Source organism: Penicillium citrinum, assembly GCF_028827155.1.
Source record: "Penicillium citrinum strain IBT 23319 chromosome Unknown utg000003l:1.0-4596430.0:1.0-4598250.0, whole genome shotgun sequence".
Lineage (NCBI taxonomy): Eukaryota > Fungi > Ascomycota > Eurotiomycetes > Eurotiales > Aspergillaceae > Penicillium > Penicillium citrinum.
The window spans coordinates 3,589,061-3,607,415 of NW_026622688.1; the positions used below are offsets into that span (position 1 = coordinate 3,589,061).

General features: G+C 48.8%; 6 protein-coding genes across 6 annotated transcripts; 3 read left to right on the plus strand and 3 right to left on the minus strand.

Annotated features, from left to right (window-relative positions):
- Positions 1-286: 286 nt before the first annotated feature.
- On the minus strand, positions 287-1,289 carry N7469_004560 (GIG1 family protein; the record flags this gene model as incomplete). Its single annotated transcript, XM_056643480.1, has 3 exons — positions 287-664; positions 753-1,003; positions 1,037-1,289. 3 exons carry the CDS (start codon positions 1,287-1,289, stop codon positions 287-289), a joined length of 882 nt encoding a protein of 293 aa, XP_056502892.1.
- Positions 1,290-1,782: 493 nt separating this feature from the next.
- ssuA (RNA polymerase II subunit A C-terminal domain phosphatase) lies at positions 1,783-2,634 on the minus strand (the record flags this gene model as incomplete). Its single annotated transcript, XM_056643481.1, has 1 exon — positions 1,783-2,634. One exon carries the CDS (start codon positions 2,632-2,634, stop codon positions 1,783-1,785), a length of 852 nt encoding a protein of 283 aa, XP_056502893.1.
- Positions 2,635-3,227: 593 nt separating this feature from the next.
- On the plus strand, positions 3,228-4,071 carry N7469_004562 (nicotinamidase; the record flags this gene model as incomplete). The annotated part of the gene is made up of 2 exons (XM_056643482.1): positions 3,228-3,338; positions 3,418-4,071. 2 exons carry the CDS (start codon positions 3,228-3,230, stop codon positions 4,069-4,071), a joined length of 765 nt encoding a protein of 254 aa, XP_056502894.1.
- A 460-nt stretch (positions 4,072-4,531) lies between these two features.
- Positions 4,532-7,342, plus strand: N7469_004563 (putative DNA excision repair protein (Rad26L); the record flags this gene model as incomplete). Its single annotated transcript, XM_056643483.1, has 1 exon — positions 4,532-7,342. The coding sequence occupies one exon, from the start codon at positions 4,532-4,534 to the stop codon at positions 7,340-7,342; it is 2,811 nt and encodes a 936-aa protein (XP_056502895.1).
- A 617-nt stretch (positions 7,343-7,959) lies between these two features.
- On the plus strand, positions 7,960-8,855 carry N7469_004564 (exosome non-catalytic core subunit SKI6; the record flags this gene model as incomplete). Its single annotated transcript, XM_056643484.1, has 2 exons — positions 7,960-8,255; positions 8,348-8,855. 2 exons carry the CDS (start codon positions 7,960-7,962, stop codon positions 8,853-8,855), a joined length of 804 nt encoding a protein of 267 aa, XP_056502896.1.
- Positions 8,856-11,292: 2,437 nt separating this feature from the next.
- Positions 11,293-17,462, minus strand: N7469_004565 (NACHT nucleoside triphosphatase; the record flags this gene model as incomplete). Its single annotated transcript, XM_056643485.1, has 5 exons — positions 11,293-13,531; positions 13,587-14,439; positions 14,531-16,386; positions 16,433-17,201; positions 17,270-17,462. The coding sequence occupies 5 exons, from the start codon at positions 17,460-17,462 to the stop codon at positions 11,293-11,295; spliced, it is 5,910 nt and encodes a 1,969-aa protein (XP_056502897.1).
- Between the last annotated feature and the right edge of the window lie 893 nt (positions 17,463-18,355).

The following is an 18,355-nucleotide window of genomic DNA, read 5'->3' on the forward strand; positions in this document are numbered from 1 at the left end:
AACCTGCAGAGAAGATAAACTAGTTCAATGCTTGATGTCTGCTTGAATCTATCTATCTGAATGGTTTGGTTGATCTCTTTCAGGTACATATTCAACTATTCGTGATGCCCTCTGATCACTACTGATTCCCCCCCCAACTCATCCACTCGATTTTGCCTTTCTCTACCCACTTCTCGAGGATGTACTCCTCTGATCGTCATGAGGGGCAAACGGCTTGGCGCGGGGGAGAGTTGGCTGGTCGGGGGATATGTACATATGAATCCATGCATGCGTCCGATCCACTCATTCACACGCACACGCGCTCGATCAGCGGTACATCTCCTCCTGTGATCTCCTGCATGAATTCCAGATCTGGCCGATGAAGCATGACGTGGAAATGTTCAACCGCATGTACTGATTTAAGAGACTTCCAGTTCTTAAACCAAACTACTTGTTGTGGTGGTACTCGTGAACAGAATGTGGTTTGGACATAGTCTTCAATCGCGGCTCGCGCTTCGCTGGTTAATTCCCCTGTGGCCGGGTCATCTGCAAGTTCAAACTTAGTCCACACTACGAGGTGGATGATGTCTGTGTCGATGCCGTAGGGCCAGTCGTTGTACAGGATCCGAATGTCCTCTGGGCCACTCTTTGTCAGCTCACTGTCACCTCTTCGAGAGCCGGACCTCTCCGAGAGAAAAGTTTCTAGAATCCCCCGCCCCCATGGTGTTTATTCAAAGCAGGAGCAGGAGCAAGGCATACCGTCGAATTCAAACGGAGCCCCCCTTGGGACGAAGGTCCTGAACATCACCATCTCCCCAGCATAGCCTTTCCTTAACCACAAATCGCATCACTGATCCATATTCTGCCTTGATTCGAGCAGTATATTCGAGATATTTCCGAAGGTCACTGGGCACGCGTTGGAATCGATCGATCCGGTTCGTCTCTGCGGGAGGGCGCACCAAGGCGCGATAGTCAGCACGAAACGGCCCTAAGCCCCCTGCATCAACAAATGAGGCGAGCTCCACTCAACTAATTATCTCCTGCACCAACTTCCAACTTTGTCGTCGGTATTCGCTGTCGGGTGTTGATAGCGTTCGAATGTTTTTGTCTGGTTGATCTCGGAGAAAGCTGGGGCACTCGGTCGGCCATTGCGACCGAGGTACGTTCATCAGCCAAAAGGGCAAAGTATTGGATGTGGTATGCCGGCCATGGATGAACTGTGCCGGCGTAGTTTTATCGGCATCCGTCAATTTCTCGTCGAGCGCCGTGATCGTCGCTGCGGACGCCGACATGCTCCCTGTATGCGACATGCTGTAATTGTATGATGAGTTTAGACTCGCCGGAGTTGACTTTGGGTAATTAGTAGTCGAATCGTAGAGAACCTCAACACTCTTCAGACTGATTTCACCTGAGGGATTGAATCAAGAAAGAGAAAGGGAAACTTGGGGACAGAGGGAAGACAGGGACGACGGGTTCCTGAGGGACGAGCCAAATTGTTTCCCATCTTTCCTGTCGATCATCGGGTCATTCCATCCACCGCGGAATCCACACGTCGACAGGTGACGTCGGTTGAGCCCGCATGTTGATACATTCAGACTTTGATATGAGCAAAAGTCTGTACACGGCAGGAAGAGCTATAAAGGATATTCTAGGGACTTGATTTACGGAATACATGAAAGATACTATTAGAAGGACAGCTGAATTGAAACAAAAAATAAGATAGATATCGTGTATGATTCGGGAGGATATTCGGAGAACTACCTCAATTCATAAAATCGAGGTGGGTATCAGACAAAAACAACGCTATAGCCAGGCTAAAGTCCACAACGCCGGCAGATTAGGATTCTTTTCCTGCCAATCGGCCAAAATCTCCGGGACACTTTCATCAAAGCCCAATCGAGCTGCACCTGTCCCGTTCTCCCACCCACCAGGTCCGTGAAGGTTTCGTTGAGCCAAAGCCGATTCATTCAATCGATTTGCAAGATCTAGAATAGCCTTTCCACCTAGCAATGCCTCTTCATGATTATCCTTGATATCGACGTTGAAGACGTGGACGGGGCGATTAAGAGTGTTGCCTTTGTTCATGAGGTCGTCCACGACAGCATCCCAACAACGCTCTTCACAGGTGATGATGATATCAACAACTCCTGCCTCTGTGCCCAAAGCTCCTTTGTCTCCTTTGGAGACGTGATCGACGCGTGGGACACCGGGGACCCAGTCCTGGAACCGCTCCGGGCCCCATTTCAGGTTGCGATTACGGTCCAGCATGTTGAGAATACCGTTGGTACGGTACAGACGTTCATCTTTATCGTGAAGCTCCTCGTACATTTGGTTGTAAGAGGTGGTATTGAAGCTGTACACATTGGGCTGGGTGATTGTTGGGCCTGGCAATCGGACCAGCGAGCCAGTGCCAAAAGAGATGACTGGGAAGGCGGCCGCCGCACCGGAAAGACGAAGGTGGGCTTCCATTGAACGGTTGTTATTTGAAGCACAGACCGTACAAAACTTCAATTTCCATGAGTCCGTGGGTGCTTCGGCCTGGAGGGCGTCCGTGGTCTCATTCATTGTGGGAGCCGAGTCGGGCGGAGGGGGAGGAGGGGGAGGAGTTTGGGGAGTCGTGCTCCCACTGTTGACTAGGCGAGGATCATACGCCATGGTTCAAGTTGGGTTGTAGAAATTGAGTAGTCTATGGAATTGTAGAGGGAGAGAAAGAGAGAGGAAAAGAAAAAAAATGAAGACTATGTGAGAGATGATGCGGCCTCGGCACACACTGGATCAAGGAGGCTCGAGTATGGGTTTACAATTTCCTGTTATTGACTATTTTCGTATCAGCATAAGTTCATAAGCTGATGATGTGGCGATAGGACACGATATAGAAAGGATATGAAGTTCAGAAAGATGAAAAGCGTATATAAGAGGTTGTCCGCAGTGCCGAAGCTCAGACAGCTCCAATAAATATAAATCATCATGTAAAAAGGAGATACGTAGGGATGAAAAACAGATACGAATGTAAATACATACCGTTGAATTACTGCTCATGGTCTGTAGATCAGGTGAAGCTCAATTGGGGCCGTAGCCCTGGGGAGGAGAAGAGAAAAGAGGAAGAAGAAGAAGAAGAAAGTCGGTGGTGCCGCGCAAGTTCTGCGCTTTTAGCGCCGTCATGACTAATCTGTGGCACCGCAGTTCTTGGCTCCGCTTCGTTCATTCAACAACCTTTCTTCTACACCCAGTACTACACAACCAATGCAATGGAGGCCGAGTCGAAGCTTAGAGCTGGAAGTGACTCCACTGAATCCGAGAAAAGGCAGTTTGTGCCGGCTCTCATCGTGGTTGATATGCAGGAGGATTTCTGTCCACCCGTGAGTGCATATTGAGGGTGATTGGCCATAGCTTCAAGCTCGGTCGTGCTGATCTCCATCTGCTATGACGGGGACATAGAACGGATCATTAGCTGTCCAAGATGGTCGAAGTATCGCCCCATTGATCAATACCCTTTTGTCCCGGCCTGGATTCGTGACACGCATTGCAACACTCGACTGGCACCCGACAGATCACATCTCCTTCGCCAACAACCACCCCTCACCGAACAACAAGGCTTTCGAATCCTTGATTGACATGAACAATCCTGCTCCAGGCAAAGAACATGAAACTAAACCACAGCTGCTCTGGCCTATTCACTGCGTGGCTAATAGTCCTGGCGCAGCCCTGATTCCCGAAATCGAAAGTGATCGCGTGGACCTCTTTATCCACAAAGGCCAGCATTCGCAGGTCGAGATGTACTCTGCTTTTGCAGATGCCTTTGGCAATCTCGAGCTAGCCAAATCCGCAGGGTCGGTTGATATTGACCTGGCATTGGCACTCCGACAAAAAGCCGTGACGGATGTTTTCGTAGTGGGACTAGCCGGAGATTACTGTGTCAAGTGCACAGCTATTGATGCTGTTAGGGCTGGGTTTCGAAGCTGGCTTATTGAAGAAGGCACGAAAAGCGTCGTGCCGACTGATTGGGATAAAACGAAAGATGAGCTCCGCGCTGCTGGAGTGTCCGTGATTCACATAAATGACCCAGTGATCAAGCAGCTGGCTGCTGCATGAATGCCACATCGTCATAAAAACCCGGTCTGGCTGCATTTCAAACCCTTTTAAATAATTCTACATCTATCTGGGTACCTTATGATGGCCTATGCAAGACCTGAACAGTAACAAATTTCCTTGAAAGCTTTCCTTGTTCCAAGATAATGTATAAAAAGAGAGGAAGAGGAGTGACACATTATAAACTGGCATAGAACTATCCTATGCTTCGGTCGACCATACCCTGTACCGGTCTCCAGGATTAATTACTTGAATTCACAACCCGAGACGGAGAGATTTAAGAGAGAATAGTATTTCATAAGTATTGTTTTATCCTTCAAAGTTGCAGAGAGTCTTCAATTTCGACCGCATACTTCTTGATTACTAAGGTGGACAAACCCCGTCGACTACGCGGAACCGCGACGTGACTTGACCAGCTCACACTCTTGCCCTAACTTATCTGAGACAGGATCATGCAAGGAAAATGCCCGATATCGACTCTCATACAGAGGTCGTTAACCTCGAAACATCTGACGATGATGATGATTTGGAAGAGACGCGACATTCTCGCGCTGCCACCTCATGTATGCACGGCTCCTGTACATTCCCCACTTCCCCCAACTCACATCTTGAAGACAGAAATAGTGAACAGATGAGGATTAAAGAAGAGCCTCATCAGCCAGCCTCTATTAAAGTTCAATTCGATGACAGCGAGGACGATGGCTTTAATGATGGCGAGGCTGCATACAAAAAATTCAAAGACCGCAAGTCCGCAAAGCGGCGACGCAGTGCAGCTGCTTCTCGCAAAGCAAAACAGAAGATTCTTAAGAAAGAAATGTCTGGAGATGAAGCGGAGTCAAGTCAGTCAGAAAGGGTCGATCTGTCAATTGGCGCAAAGAAGTACTTGCAAGACCAACGCGATGACGTGCCCAATGAAGATGATTTATTGCTAGACTCGATTCCTGAGTATCTCCAGAAACGGAGGACCCAGTTTGATCGAAAGAAAGCACACCTTCACGTACACGGATTGAAAATTCCTCCTTCTTACGATGAAGTAGAATTTTCTGACGATGAGAATCTCGAGCATCTTCAAGAAAAGCCTGTCTTCAGAGATAGGACAGCAGATCGGCCATATAAAGATATTGAACTTCCACGTTCCCTTGGTCTCATCCCCGCAGCTATCGCACGATGGCTACGACCATACCAAGTGGAAGGAGCGGAATTTCTTCATGAAATGTTTGTCTATCAGAAAGGTGGCATCCTTGGAGATGACATGGGCCTTGGAAAAACCATTCAGGTAATTGCGTTCCTGACCGCAGCTTACGGAAAAACCGGCGATGAACGAGATTACAAGAGGATGCGAAAGATGCGAAGAACGGAGGGAAATAATTGGTACCCTCGCACCTTGATCATCTGTCCCGGGTCCTTAAAATCGAATTGGAAGTCCGAACTCAATCGATGGGGTTGGTGGCACATCGATGAATACTCCGGCCCCAATAAGGAGCTTGCTCTTGATGCTGCAAAATCTGGCCGGGTTGAAATCCTCATCATGACTTATGAAACCTACTCTGGGAATAAAGATTTTGTCAATATGGTGGAATGGGACTGCGTGATAGCAGATGAATGCCACAAGATCAAGGAACAAACGGCCTTGGTGACCAAGGCTATGAATGAAATCAATGCCCTTTGTCGTATCGGACTCACAGGTACCGCGATTCAAAATCGGTACGAGGAGCTATGGACCCTCTTGAACTGGGCAAACCCCGGCAAGCTTGGTCCGTTGGCTGAATGGAACACGTATATTGCAGAGCCTTTGAAACTCGGCCAATCACATACAGCAACCTGGAGTCAACTCCGCAAGGCTCGAAGAACCGCCCAAATGCTCGTCAATAACCTGTTGCCACGATTCTTCCTTCGTCGCATGAAGTCTTTGATCGCCGATCAGCTTCCTCGGAAGAGCGACCGGGTAGTGTTCTGTCCTCTGACAGCTACACAAGCAGAAGCCTATGAGAACTTTCTAGATAGCAGCATTGTTAAACATATCATGACTTCGACAGAACGCTGCGACTGCGGCTCGGGCAGAAAGGCCGGATGGTGTTGTCATAGACTCATTCCTGGAACAACAAGTACCTGGCAATCCTTTGTGTTTCCGGCTATCAACGTGCTGCAGAAATTGAGCAATCATCTTGCAATTCTCATGCCTCGACAAAGCGACACAGTCTACAAACAGAAAAAGGAGCTTGAGATGCTGCAGATCGCATTGCCCGATCAATGGGAAGATTTGTACAAATCTCGAGAATCAATCGTCAATTTTGCGAACCCTGAATTCTGTGGCAAGTGGAAAGTCCTTCAAAAGCTACTAAAGTGGTGGCATACGAATGGCGACAAGGTTTTGGTTTTTTCTCACAGCATTCGTCTGCTGAAAATGCTACAAATGCTGTTCGTGCATACAAGCTACAACGTCAAATATTTCGATGGCTCTTTATCATATGAGGAGCGAGCGAAGGTCGTGGATGAATTCAATTCTGACCCAAAACAATTTGTGTTCCTGATATCGACCAAGGCAGGTGGTGTGGGATTGAATATAACGTCAGCAAACAAAGTTGTTGTGGTGGATCCTAATTGGAATCCATCATACGATCTTCAGGCGCAAGATCGAGCTTATCGAATTGGTCAACAACGTGATGTCGAAGTGTTCCGATTGGTCTCTGCTGGTACGATTGAGGAAATTGTATATGCACGACAAGTCTATAAACAACAGCAGGGAGAAATTGGATACACAGCAAGCTCTGAGCGCCGGTACTTCAAGGGCATACAAGCAAAAGCAGACCAAAAGGGCGAGATATTTGGTCTGAGGAACCTGTTTAAGTATGAACATGAGATGCTCGTTCTCCGTGATATCATCAACAAGACCAAAGTAGCGGAGAGTCTCGCCGGTGTGAATGTCATGGATTTCAAATTCAAGGAAGAAACCCCTGGCGCGGAGGGGCTTCCTATCAAGGAAGAAGATGACGGGATGAGCCAGCTAGCTGCTATGATTCGTGGCGAGCGAGATGATGATGACGCTGAGAAAGAGACCAAAAGAAAACAAACTAGAGTTGATCCAATCCAGTCAATACTGGCCCATGCTGGTGTGGAATACACACATCTCAACAATGAAGTCGTTGGCTCGTCTCGAGTGGAGGAGCAACTAAGTCGTCGTGCCCGGCAGGGTCCTAACGATACGACAGCTGACGGTCGTGTCTTTGGGCAACCCGGCATGTCTAGCAGTGAATCGGAAGGATTCAGTGAATGATCAGATACCCCATTTGTTTGACGGCCCCGAGTTTTAATTTTGTCTTGACTTATATACCCTTTGCTGTCTAAAATTTACTCGCTAAGGCTAGGCTATCAACTATTTACATAGATTGTATACGCATCGGACAACCTGCACCTTTCTAGCTCTGGGAATGCCTACATGGAGCTTTCGCTCAATAATAAAAAAAAAAAAATTCAACGAGTAGAGAGCGTAAGCCCAAGAGATGTAGTTGTACAGTTCATGTAAATAGTACACTACCTAGTTTGGTTGACTTGATTGGCTGATGTGGGCGAAGGCGGAGAAGTGCAGGACGGCGTCATTTCCGATCGCCGAAAAAAAAGCCAGCGGGCCAACCTTTCGCTTCCCTCAGTTGCGGCCGTTCTTTTAGGGCATTGGGCAATCCAGATTTGCATATTAGATCTCTTAAAGTACGCTGAATTTACTAATTCCGTGAGTTTTACCCTTTTCCTTCGGTATGGGTTGTGGCAACAAATTCATTAACATCCCACTTCCCAGATCAAGTCCTGATAAAGCTTGACAAGCTTTCTGCTCTGCGATTTCTCTTCACGACCCGTTATAACCTACACCCTCTTTGTGCACAAGGCCTCACAATCATGCCGCTTGATACCTCAACAACATACCCCTTGACCCGGCTGCGCCTGGATGGCCGTCGATGGAACGAGCTCCGCCTGCTGCAGGCACAAATCTCGACCAATCCAGCCAGTTCTGGTTCATCATATCTTTCAATGGGAAATACGGCAATCATGTGCTCTGTTCACGGTCCTGCTGAGGGCCGTCGGGGTGAAGCCAGTGGTGCGGCGGGTAGTTCAGGCGCCATTGTCGAGGTGGACGTCAATGTTGCAGGGTTCGCAAGCGTAGATCGCAAGAGAAAAGCGGGAGGCAGTGATAGGTACGGTCAATCTTTTAACATTCGAACGCTCTCCCGCCAAGGCGATGGGCGACCGAGTAATCATGCACGGGCATATGCTAATCCCTCAATAGACAATCATCGCGAATTGCAACGACCCTGCGCTCGGCTTTCCAATCGCATTTACACGCCTATCTCTACCCACACAGTACAATTAGTATTCATGTATCTGTCCTTTCAGCCGACGGGTCGTTGCTGGCGGCCGCCATCAATGCTTGCACTCTGGCTTTAGTGGATGCCGGTATTCCTATGCCTGGACTGCTTACCAGCTGCACATCGGGAATGAGTGGCAGTGCATCTACGCCTCGTGATCCTCGAAATGACGAACTTGATCCGCTTCTGGATCTATCACTTCCAGAGGAACAAGAGCTACCATTCCTCACTGTTGGGACTACCACATCGGTGCCAGTTGGAGAGAATAGTATGGACGATGAGGAGGAAGAGACCAAAGTGGCCGTGCTTAACATGGACTCCAAGGTCCATTGCTCATATATCGAAACGATGCTGGCGGTTGGAATGGACGGGTGTAACCAGATCCGTGAGTTAATGGAAGGTGTGATTAAAGGGTCGAATCGGCGATGAACTGTGGGAATGAAAGTGATACCCAGTGTGCATATGTTGGGCGTTTACGGGCGTGTTCATCTTTTCTTGTCTAGTTTCTATATTTGAATAGAACGTTTATCTGCTCAACATTCATCCAAATTTGCACTCTTCCAAGTGTGCAAATTACAAGGTTGTATTATCTCTGATTCTTCCTTTTAAGATCAATATTCAGAAACACATGAGGAACAACGACCTAGGTACCGGATTTCCCATGCAAGGTCTTGGATTTCCCTTTCCGTTTTAGGGCTCAGTGAGCGCCGCTTTTACCTGTACTCCTTGTCTTAACTTTGGCAATACTGGAGCTGGATGTTCCGGTTGTTTTGAAAACCATGCTGGCCGGTCGCGGCTACAGTAGCAGTCGCGGCCATCCTTCTTGTATTGTATTGTAATTTTCACTCCCGAAGGCCGAGTGAGCGAAGCGGACCCAGCAGGAACGGGAATTCAAAGCAAAGAAGAAAGAAAGATACAAGAGCAAAAAGCAAAAACAAAACATACAACAGCAGGGATTCGCATGTGGTCACCCACCATACTACTAACCTGCCGGCGTGTGGCTAAACTACAGCAGGTAGTGCGGTGGGTGCCGCCCGGGTGAGAATAGGGTGAGCGCCGCTTTAGCGTCGCGCGACTCGGGTGATTAGGGTGAGTGCGCAATAGACAGGGTGAGAACCGGGTGATAATGGGGTGAGAATGGGGTGAGTACGGGTGATCTACATTTGGCCCCTTTCAGCTGAGCTGGCATTCACTATCATTGGGCCAAAGCCTCCCCCTGAAACGCTCGGTCTCTTGGCACCTGCACATAGCCCCCATCTGTTTAGGAATGCAATAAAGCGATCGCAGATCAAGCACACACAGCGAGCCTTTCTAGACAGAAATTCGAAGGTCCTATTTCCAAATCTCCCTGGGAAGCTCTTTTAGGGTTGCATGGCTTCTATATCGCTGAATATAGACAAGGTAAGCTGAAGAAAGGTGATTTTTAGTCGCTTTTTTTGCTGAATTTGCCTTACGGAGTACTGAAGACTGGTACATAGTTAACTAACTACTGTAGCAGGAACGTCGCTACAATTTGATATTGCGTTTTGATTGGTGAAATACAAAGAGATCTGATTGGCTAGTCGAATAGAAGGCTTCTCATAGGAAAGACATCAAATGTTGAATCTCAGCAATCTACACATCTCTCCACTCGTATCAGGACAGCGTCATTTTTGGGTGTTTGGTGTTCTCCTTCTTCACCATTTGACCCCTAAGTTCTGATCATACAGCCTAGAGCAGCTTATCCCATTTCACTAATTAACCGCCAATTGATGAACCAACGAGCTGTCTAAATTGCTCAGGTAGTAAGATAGAAGGTCGGTGACCATATGCGAATTCCCACTGTTGTATGTCCGTGTTCACTCATTTTTTGTTGATTCGTTGGGTTTAGTGCCCTTGCCGCTTTACCCTTCAGTCCGTTCAGCCCTTACCCTGAACGCCCTGAAGACCCCTGCACAGATGACGTGGCCCATCGGCTAAACTTTCCCTCCCACCCCTTCTCCCGCATTTGGAGCTGACCACCATGCAACTAAGGTAAATTCACTGTAGCTAATACAACCGTCTATAGTCTTGGTTATCTTATCTCCAAGGGACGCTGTGAGTATTCTGACCAAAGAAGAGCTGCAGGAAGGAAATGCTCACTCCTATGTTAATTACTAAGATTGAAGAGACTCTCTCGTGGCCTAATATATAGAGTACTTCAGCGATTAAACCTGAATTAAACTGGTATTTTTAATCTTCCGCATGAGAAGGGCCTAGGGGTTCTTTATCGGGAAAAATGTCCACACTCTTAGATATTTAGGGTCTATTGAATCGTGGGATTTCATGTTATTTTCTACGGAGATCGAGTTGCTATTGATTCGAAAGTATCCGTAATCAACTCTAGGCTGGCGGACCTTCTACTTATTAGATTCTTATCCAGCTACATATGTCCGTACCTTATCTAAAAGAACTGCTTATGATCGCTTTGATTCTACGGAAGGATAAGGTGTACTTGAATCAGTTTTATCATAAGAGTATACTAGTTCGTAGGTGGAGTCACGGTCTTCGTGACAGTGTTTGATTATTGTATAGGAAGAGAGCAATTGTGACTTCTAGTTTATGTGTAGATCCTAGCTGGGGTAATTTTCCGTCTAAATACAAGATTCCGATATACAATACTGTAATAGGAACCGCTGTCCAGACGAAATAGTATTCACAGATTGTCATGGATTTAACTTGCAACGTCTAGAATCTGCAAAGTGATAACAGTGATAAAACCTGAACATAGATAGTAGCTAGACACCACAATGGAGGCTACGAACCGAAATTTTTAGATTTGATCAAAAGATCCAGAGTTCATGAAACTAGGATTCCTTATCGGACTTTTTAGAGTCCTAGAGTTGGATCACTTAGAAGACAATATAATAGCTCCCCTGCTTTGAAGCAGTTTGACAACCTCACGATTACCACTCCTATAAGCGGCATACAAAGCATTTCCGTATACGCCGCCCTGCGCGTGGACGACCGCTCCCTTGTCCAAGAGCAGTTTGACAATCTCCTGGTAGCCTCTCAATGAGGCGGCCTGGAGAGCATTGCCATATTCGCCGCCTTGCAGACTGACGTCCGCTCCCTTGTCCAAGAGCAGTTTGACAATCTCCTGGTGGCCTCTCAATGAGGCGGCTTGGAGAGCATTTCCATACTCGCCGCCCTGCGCGTTGATATCCGCTCCCTGGTCCAGGAGCAGATTGACAATCTCTTGGTGGCCTCCTGCTGAGGCAGCTTGGAGAGCATTGTCATAGTGGCCGCCCTGCGCATTGATATCCGTTCCCTTGTCCAAGAGCAATTTGACAATCTCATGGTGGCCTCCTGCTGAGGCAGCTTGGAGAGCATTGCCATAGTGGCCGCCCTGCGCGTTGATATCCGCTCCCTGGCCCAGGAGCAGATTGACAATCTCTTGGTGGCCTCCTGCTGAGGCAGCTTGGAGAGCATTGTCATAGTGGCCGCCCTGCGCGTTGATATCCGCTCCCTGGCCCAGGAGCAGATTGACAATCTCTTGGTGGCCTCCTGCTGAGGCAGCTTGGAGAGCATTGTCATAGTGGCCGCCCTGCGCGTTGATATCCGCTCCCTGGTCCAGGAGCAGATTGACAATCTCTTGGTGGCCTCCTGCTGAGGCAGCTTGGAGAGCATTGTCATAGTGGCCGCCCTGCGCATTGATATCCGCTCCCTGGTCCAGGAGCAGATTGACAATCTCTTGGTGGCCTCCTGCTGAGGCAGCTTGGAGAGCATTGTCATAGTGGCCGCCCTGCGCATTGATATCCGTTCCCTTGTCCAAGAGCAATTTGACAATCTCATGGTGGCCTCCTGCTGAGGCAGCTTGGAGAGCATTGCCATAGTGGCCGCCCTGCGCGTTGATATCCGCTCCCTGGCCCAGGAGCAGATTGACAATCTCTTGGTGGCCTCCTGCTGAGGCAGCTTGGAGAGCATTGTCATAGTGGCCGCCCTGCGCATTGATATCCGTTCCCTTGTCCAAGAGCAATTTGACAATCTCATGGTGGCCTCCTGCTGAGGCAGCTTGGAGAGCATTGCCATAGTGGCCGCCCTGCGCGTTGATATCCGCTCCCTGGCCCAGGAGCAGATTGACAATCTCTTGGTGGCCTCCTGCTGAGGCAGCTTGGAGAGCATTGTCATAGTGGCCGCCCTGCGCGTTGATATCCGCTCCCTGGTCCAGGAGCAGATTGACAATCTCTTGGTGGCCTCCTGCTGAGGCAGCTTGGAGAGCATTGCCATAGTGGCCGCCTTGCGCGTTAACATCTGCTCCATGGTCTAACAGTAGCTTGACAATCTCTGGATAGCCTTCACATGAGGCGGCCTGGAGAGCATTGCCATAGTGGCCGCCTTGTGCGTTGATGTCTGCTCCCTTTCTAATCAGATCTTGTGCAGGTGCTATAAGCCCAATGAAGCAAGTATAATAGAGCCTAGAGCCCTGCGGAGGACCTGGGTTATCAGTCCAACTCCTATCCGGCTGATATAAGCGGGACCACCGTTGAAATGTCGATTCGTTTTCTAAGAACCTGATTGTTATTTGGACTATATCTTCCGAAGCTTGAGCCAATGCAGCATGGCGTGGCCAGAGTTCTGCTGCAAATTTTTCCATCGGAAAATCATCCTTTATCTTGCTGTTGCTATAGTTGATATCCGTAAGATATGTCAAGCATGTCTTCGTGATAGAGATGCTGGCAGTCGTAATCTCAAAATAATTCACTCCGAGAAGGTACTCTTTGACAGAAAAGTGAGCAAGATGTAGCTCCTTATCGATAGCATGAACGACTGTCACTAAGCCGGGACAATAGTCTAGAATATCGGTCTCGTCAAACAATCGACGCTTGATATTAAACCCTCGCGACTCGTTTTCAATCTGCGTTGCTATTATTTCTTTAGCCTCAGCCAGCTTGAGAGGTCTTTTAGAGTGCACAAGAAACTGTAAGAGGCGTATTGCGTCATTCTTTCGCTCCGCCGGTATGCTTTCAATCATACGCTGATATATATTGTTTAGATCCATCGGCAACGATATGAGGGCCTTCTCTATAGCTGCTTCATGACGACATTGTGCCAGGCTGTTTATTTGACAGAAAGCCCATCTAAACCTAAGCAAAGCGTCAGCAATCCACCCACATATTTATAAAAGAAGCAACGTCTCACATTCCATCCGCCCCATCCCCAACTTTAATTCGGATCCTCTCAAGAAGATCATGAGATAAGGACTTTTCCGTAAAATCACGCCGTTGAGCAATTTGTGCTGTGACCCAAGACCGGATATCGGAGTTGACAGTCTGCTTATCAAAGGCCAGACAATTATGTTCTCCTATCAGAGGGGGAATACGTCGCAAAAACTCGGATTCAGGTCGACTGGTACAAAGCAGCTGCACATGGTCTAACTCTTGCCTAGAGACTAGGTCCTTGATCCACTGGAGGACACGATCCCTTGTTTTTGACTCATCTAAGGCGTCCAGGACGAGAAAGACCTTTCTCTTGATTGTGAGCATCTTGAAAACAGTATCCGAGAGCGCCTTCGTTTCAGGTTGATCGCGGCCACCCTGGTGTGCTTCAAATAAATCAAATAAAGTATCGAGATGAACTGCAGAATTAGACTCATCTTGATAAACTTGGAAAGAAAGCGACCGCAGCATGCCATCCAAGCTCTGCTTCGCGCTGTCGTTAAAGTCAAAGAAGAAGCTAAGGATAAGGGCGTCATTTGCTAGCGCGAGATGATCAAGCACAGTCGTACTGAGAACTGTCTTGCCACATCCAGCGAGCCCGTGGAGCCATAAATGTTGATGTGAACCCAAGTACCACGACTGGAAGACCGGGTTTTCAAGAAGCCACGCGCCTGTTCCCTCATAGCGGAGCGTCCTCGCGTGGTTAGCGTTTGTAGATGGATCCGGGGGGCAAAGCCAGCGCCTGATCTTATTTGTATGAAGGTCAGACCTGATAGAATTAGTTGCAGCTTTTGTTGAAGCTGTCGCATGCTGGATACTATCCACTCGCTGTTGAACTACCCGCTGTCAGGACATATTCCAAGTTCAAATGTTATTCGGTCTCGTCTAGGGGCTGGGTCAAGACTAGTGAACGAAACAAGAACCTACCTAACTGAAACGCTTCCAGTGCCCTTTCGGTATTCTGAATCTCCACTGCTGGAATATACGCCATAAGCTCTTTGGCATATGCAGCGGCGGTGGCTGAGGCATAGCGCTGCCATCGATCATTTTTGTGAGAATCAGCGTAGTCGCAGATCCCCCGGATCACAAGACAGGGGAAGTGGTTAATCAGGCCGGCCCCTTCCGCCTCAAAGCAGATGCATTCCTCGCCGAGGTCACCAACAATTCGATCGCGTACAGCGGCGTCTTTGACAAGTGTGTTGCTAGATGCGATGGTCCCGTAGTGGATATCGGGGTCGGTAGTGTCTCGAGGATTACGTTGAACCTCGTCAGCCGTGTCACAACCCCGACAATCCGGGCCGGGGACGTGACTGCATGCTGATTTGAAGAGCCGGTCGTTGTCAAAGCCTTGGTGAGCATAGCCAGGATTTCGCTTAGATCTCTTGCCCATCTTCGGGTTTCTCTCCAGCATTACTTGAAGAAGATAGGGAACGTGAGAGTCTTTCAGCTCGTGACGGGACTGAATACTGGCGAGTGCATTTAGGAGGACCGTTGGAGGGCGTCCAAGGAATCCTTTACGCTCACACTTATCACCCGATTTGGCCTTAATCAAGTCGTACTGGCAGACGCCGCCCATGGTCCCACAGGGCTGGCTCACGACAATGTCACCAAGCCGTATATCATGATCCTCGTTCGGACGAGGGACACCGCCGCCTATGCCGACCAAGAGACCAATACGTATAGATTGTAGGGAGGCAAGAAGGCTCGAAGCTATGGTCGCCGCAGAGGTGGTTCCATAGACCCCGGGTCCCAGAGCGGCAATAACGATGTTATGTTCTCCCATGCGACCCCACGTATAAACGTTCACGTCGGTTTGGTGTCTAGTGAAGCCGGTCGGTGCCTCATGAACCTCATCGAGCATCGCTCTTGCAGCTGCATGCTCAATGGGAAGAGCAACTATCCAGGCGATCGTATAAGATTCGGGGCTGCTGAGAGGAGTCAAGGAGTGTTGGATCCGCTTCCGCTCTGCTGATGACTCAGACCAAGAATCTTGACTTTGCAACTCAGTCGGAAGATGAGCTAGGTCTCGTCTCGAGTGAGTTCTATCGGTATCCGAAAGATCGCTGCCCGTAGGGACAGTTATGCTCAGACTTTGATCTTCCTGGATGTCGAGCGATTGGCCCTCCGTCTCAGAGGCAAAGTAATTGTTCGCAGTGAAATAGCTGGTTTCCTCTCTCACATCTATTACTGGCCGAGACGCTGATAGCTCGGCTAAAGCGACATATGACTGCTCCCATTGCTCGGATTCCGGCATTTCTAACTTCTCAAACCAGATATGCATCATCGAGGGCAGAGGCTGGCCCGTCGATTCGAACGGCTCCACCGGTTGCAAGTAACTCTGGTTATAGATCCCCCGGGTCGTCGATCCTTGAATGCTCTCTGTTGCTAGGTCTGCCCAGGGGAGTGAACGGAGGGCAAAATCGTGCGTGTGCTCCAATACGTGGTCGATTAAGACTGGATCATCTCGTGGTCCTGTTGAACGACACAACGGACATGTATCGAGTCCGATCGAAGAGAGGGATGGCCATAGATGTAGTGTCCCCAAGAGCTCTTCTGGAAACGAATCCCTATGCTCACGGCTCACATGTTGAGTTAAATCGTCGACATTTGAGAAGAGAGTGATTTGCGAAACATCGCAAAGCTGGCACTTCCAGTTTTTGGGATGATGTTTCTTCATGTGGCCTTCCCACTCTGCTCGAGTGCGGTACAAGACATGCGGCATTGGACAATTTTCGGCTATGCAGGTGTAGGGACAAAAGTCTGCTGAGAGGTGTTTTCTGAATCTGGTGAGAATCAGAATGTCCGAGAAGGATCCAAGTTTAGACTTACTTCCACGCATTCATTGATTGTATCACGCCGTTTGGCAGCGCCTCGCAGCAGCAAGGGCATTTCAGGATTTTGGGCTGGTCGAATTCTATCCGATTCATGCCCTGAGAGGATGATTTATGAAGGCTCGCAAGCATAGGGTATTTAGCTACACAGGCGATGGAAGTGAATTGGGACATTGGTACCTGAATAACGTCCTGTGATTCTTTCCATTCGAGCTTGCTTTCTGGAACAGACGCAGAGGTTCCAGAGAGCGTAGGCACAGACGCAAGTGGCGGTTCTTTCTGAACAGAAGGTCCTGGTTGCTGAAATTGCACATTCATTTGCGCGGATGGCGTTGCCACTCTCTCCGGCTCGGGAGGTTGCGGACCAACAGTCTGTGTTTGTGACACAAAAACTGACAATTCTCGATGCGCGAGCTTCTTGGAATGTCTTTGTGCGTAGAGGAACCGGTTTCTTCTTTGAAGATTGGCTTCAATCAGCCGTCGTTGTAGAGGTGTAAGAGTACCCTTCATCTCGTCCTCCCACCAAAGAGGATCGTTCTCATGATGCTCCTGGTGGCTTTCTGCAGATAGCGTCCGCCCGATAAGAGTTATACACTCCAGATGTGTTCTAAGATCGTCCAGGATGTTAGGGTCGAAGCTCTTATCGGCTTTCAGAAGTCGAGACTTTCGTCCAGTGTGGCGAATTGCTACAGCAATGGAAGCGAGATTGTCAAAAGTAGCGTCAACGTTTTGCTTTGCTTCCTCCAGGATGTCCTCATCGTCAGCATCTAAGCAGTTGTCTAGATACTCAGATAACCTGACCAAGAGATTCTTAGTGAGAGTCAGCTCTCGCCACCTGGACTCGAATCTAGCATCGAGAGAGGCCCTTTTCCAGCCATTGCGCCAACACCATCCACCCAGAGGTTGAAGTCTGCTCGTCGATTTTCAGCCCATTGATTTTGTGTGAGAACCCTCCCGAATAGAGCCTCGTCAAATTTAGAAAGGCACTGGTGTGCGAGCTCTGAGACGGACTGTGTGGTGGTGCTCATTTTAAGACAATAAATTCGTTGTCGGGATGTGCCGTGACATGCTTCAGGTAAGACTATCTTCAGAGATAATCTCACTCACGAACTCGGAGGTAAAGAGTGGTTACAGATAAATGTCGGGGTGAAGGAAAATCAGGCGACAATTGAGGAGGCCATGCGGGGGATGCGTGGTCACAGCAAAATGAAAATAGCCAATCAAACTGTTGGGTAAGCGCCTGATCAAGAGTACGTTCACTATCAGAGACTGATGAAGCGGGGAAAACATTCAAACTCACGAACTCGATAAGTGACTGCCTGACCGATGGACGCGCACGACGACTTTACGGTCGACTGTCTCGAAACCTGCACCTGGGGGATTAGTGAGGCCATTCAGGCCCTGGCTGGATGTCCACACACATCTCGGCGACTCTCGGGTAAGGGGCAAAGCCAACTATGTGGCCTATGTCTGAGCATTCAAACGAGGCTGGGGTTGATTTCCACTCACCTGGAGTCAAACCCTGATGCTTCCTCAAACCCAGAAGTTCAGCGGCAGGCTTTCAATCTTTTAGTGATCCTGGAGAGCCTGTGTTCAGTAAGCTGCAACTCAGTCAATACCTTCATTATTTAACCAACTGAATAGCGGACACGCCCCAGCTCTCCACCAGGACCGCAACAGCCGGCCAAAGATCGCTTCGCTAGCCTCTGTAATCTAGTTGGGGATCAGATGCGCAAAGATTCCCTTGTTAGAAGCGTTCGAGCTTACCTGAAAAATCCATCATTCGTCCTCGAGCCCTTGAATAAGCGTTGCCAGAACCTTCTAGACCTACTTCAGGCCGAGGATTCAGAGGACGCTATGGAGACAGCAGAGCCAGAGGATCACTCCCGTGCACATAATTCATTGTTCCCAGTCCTGCGCG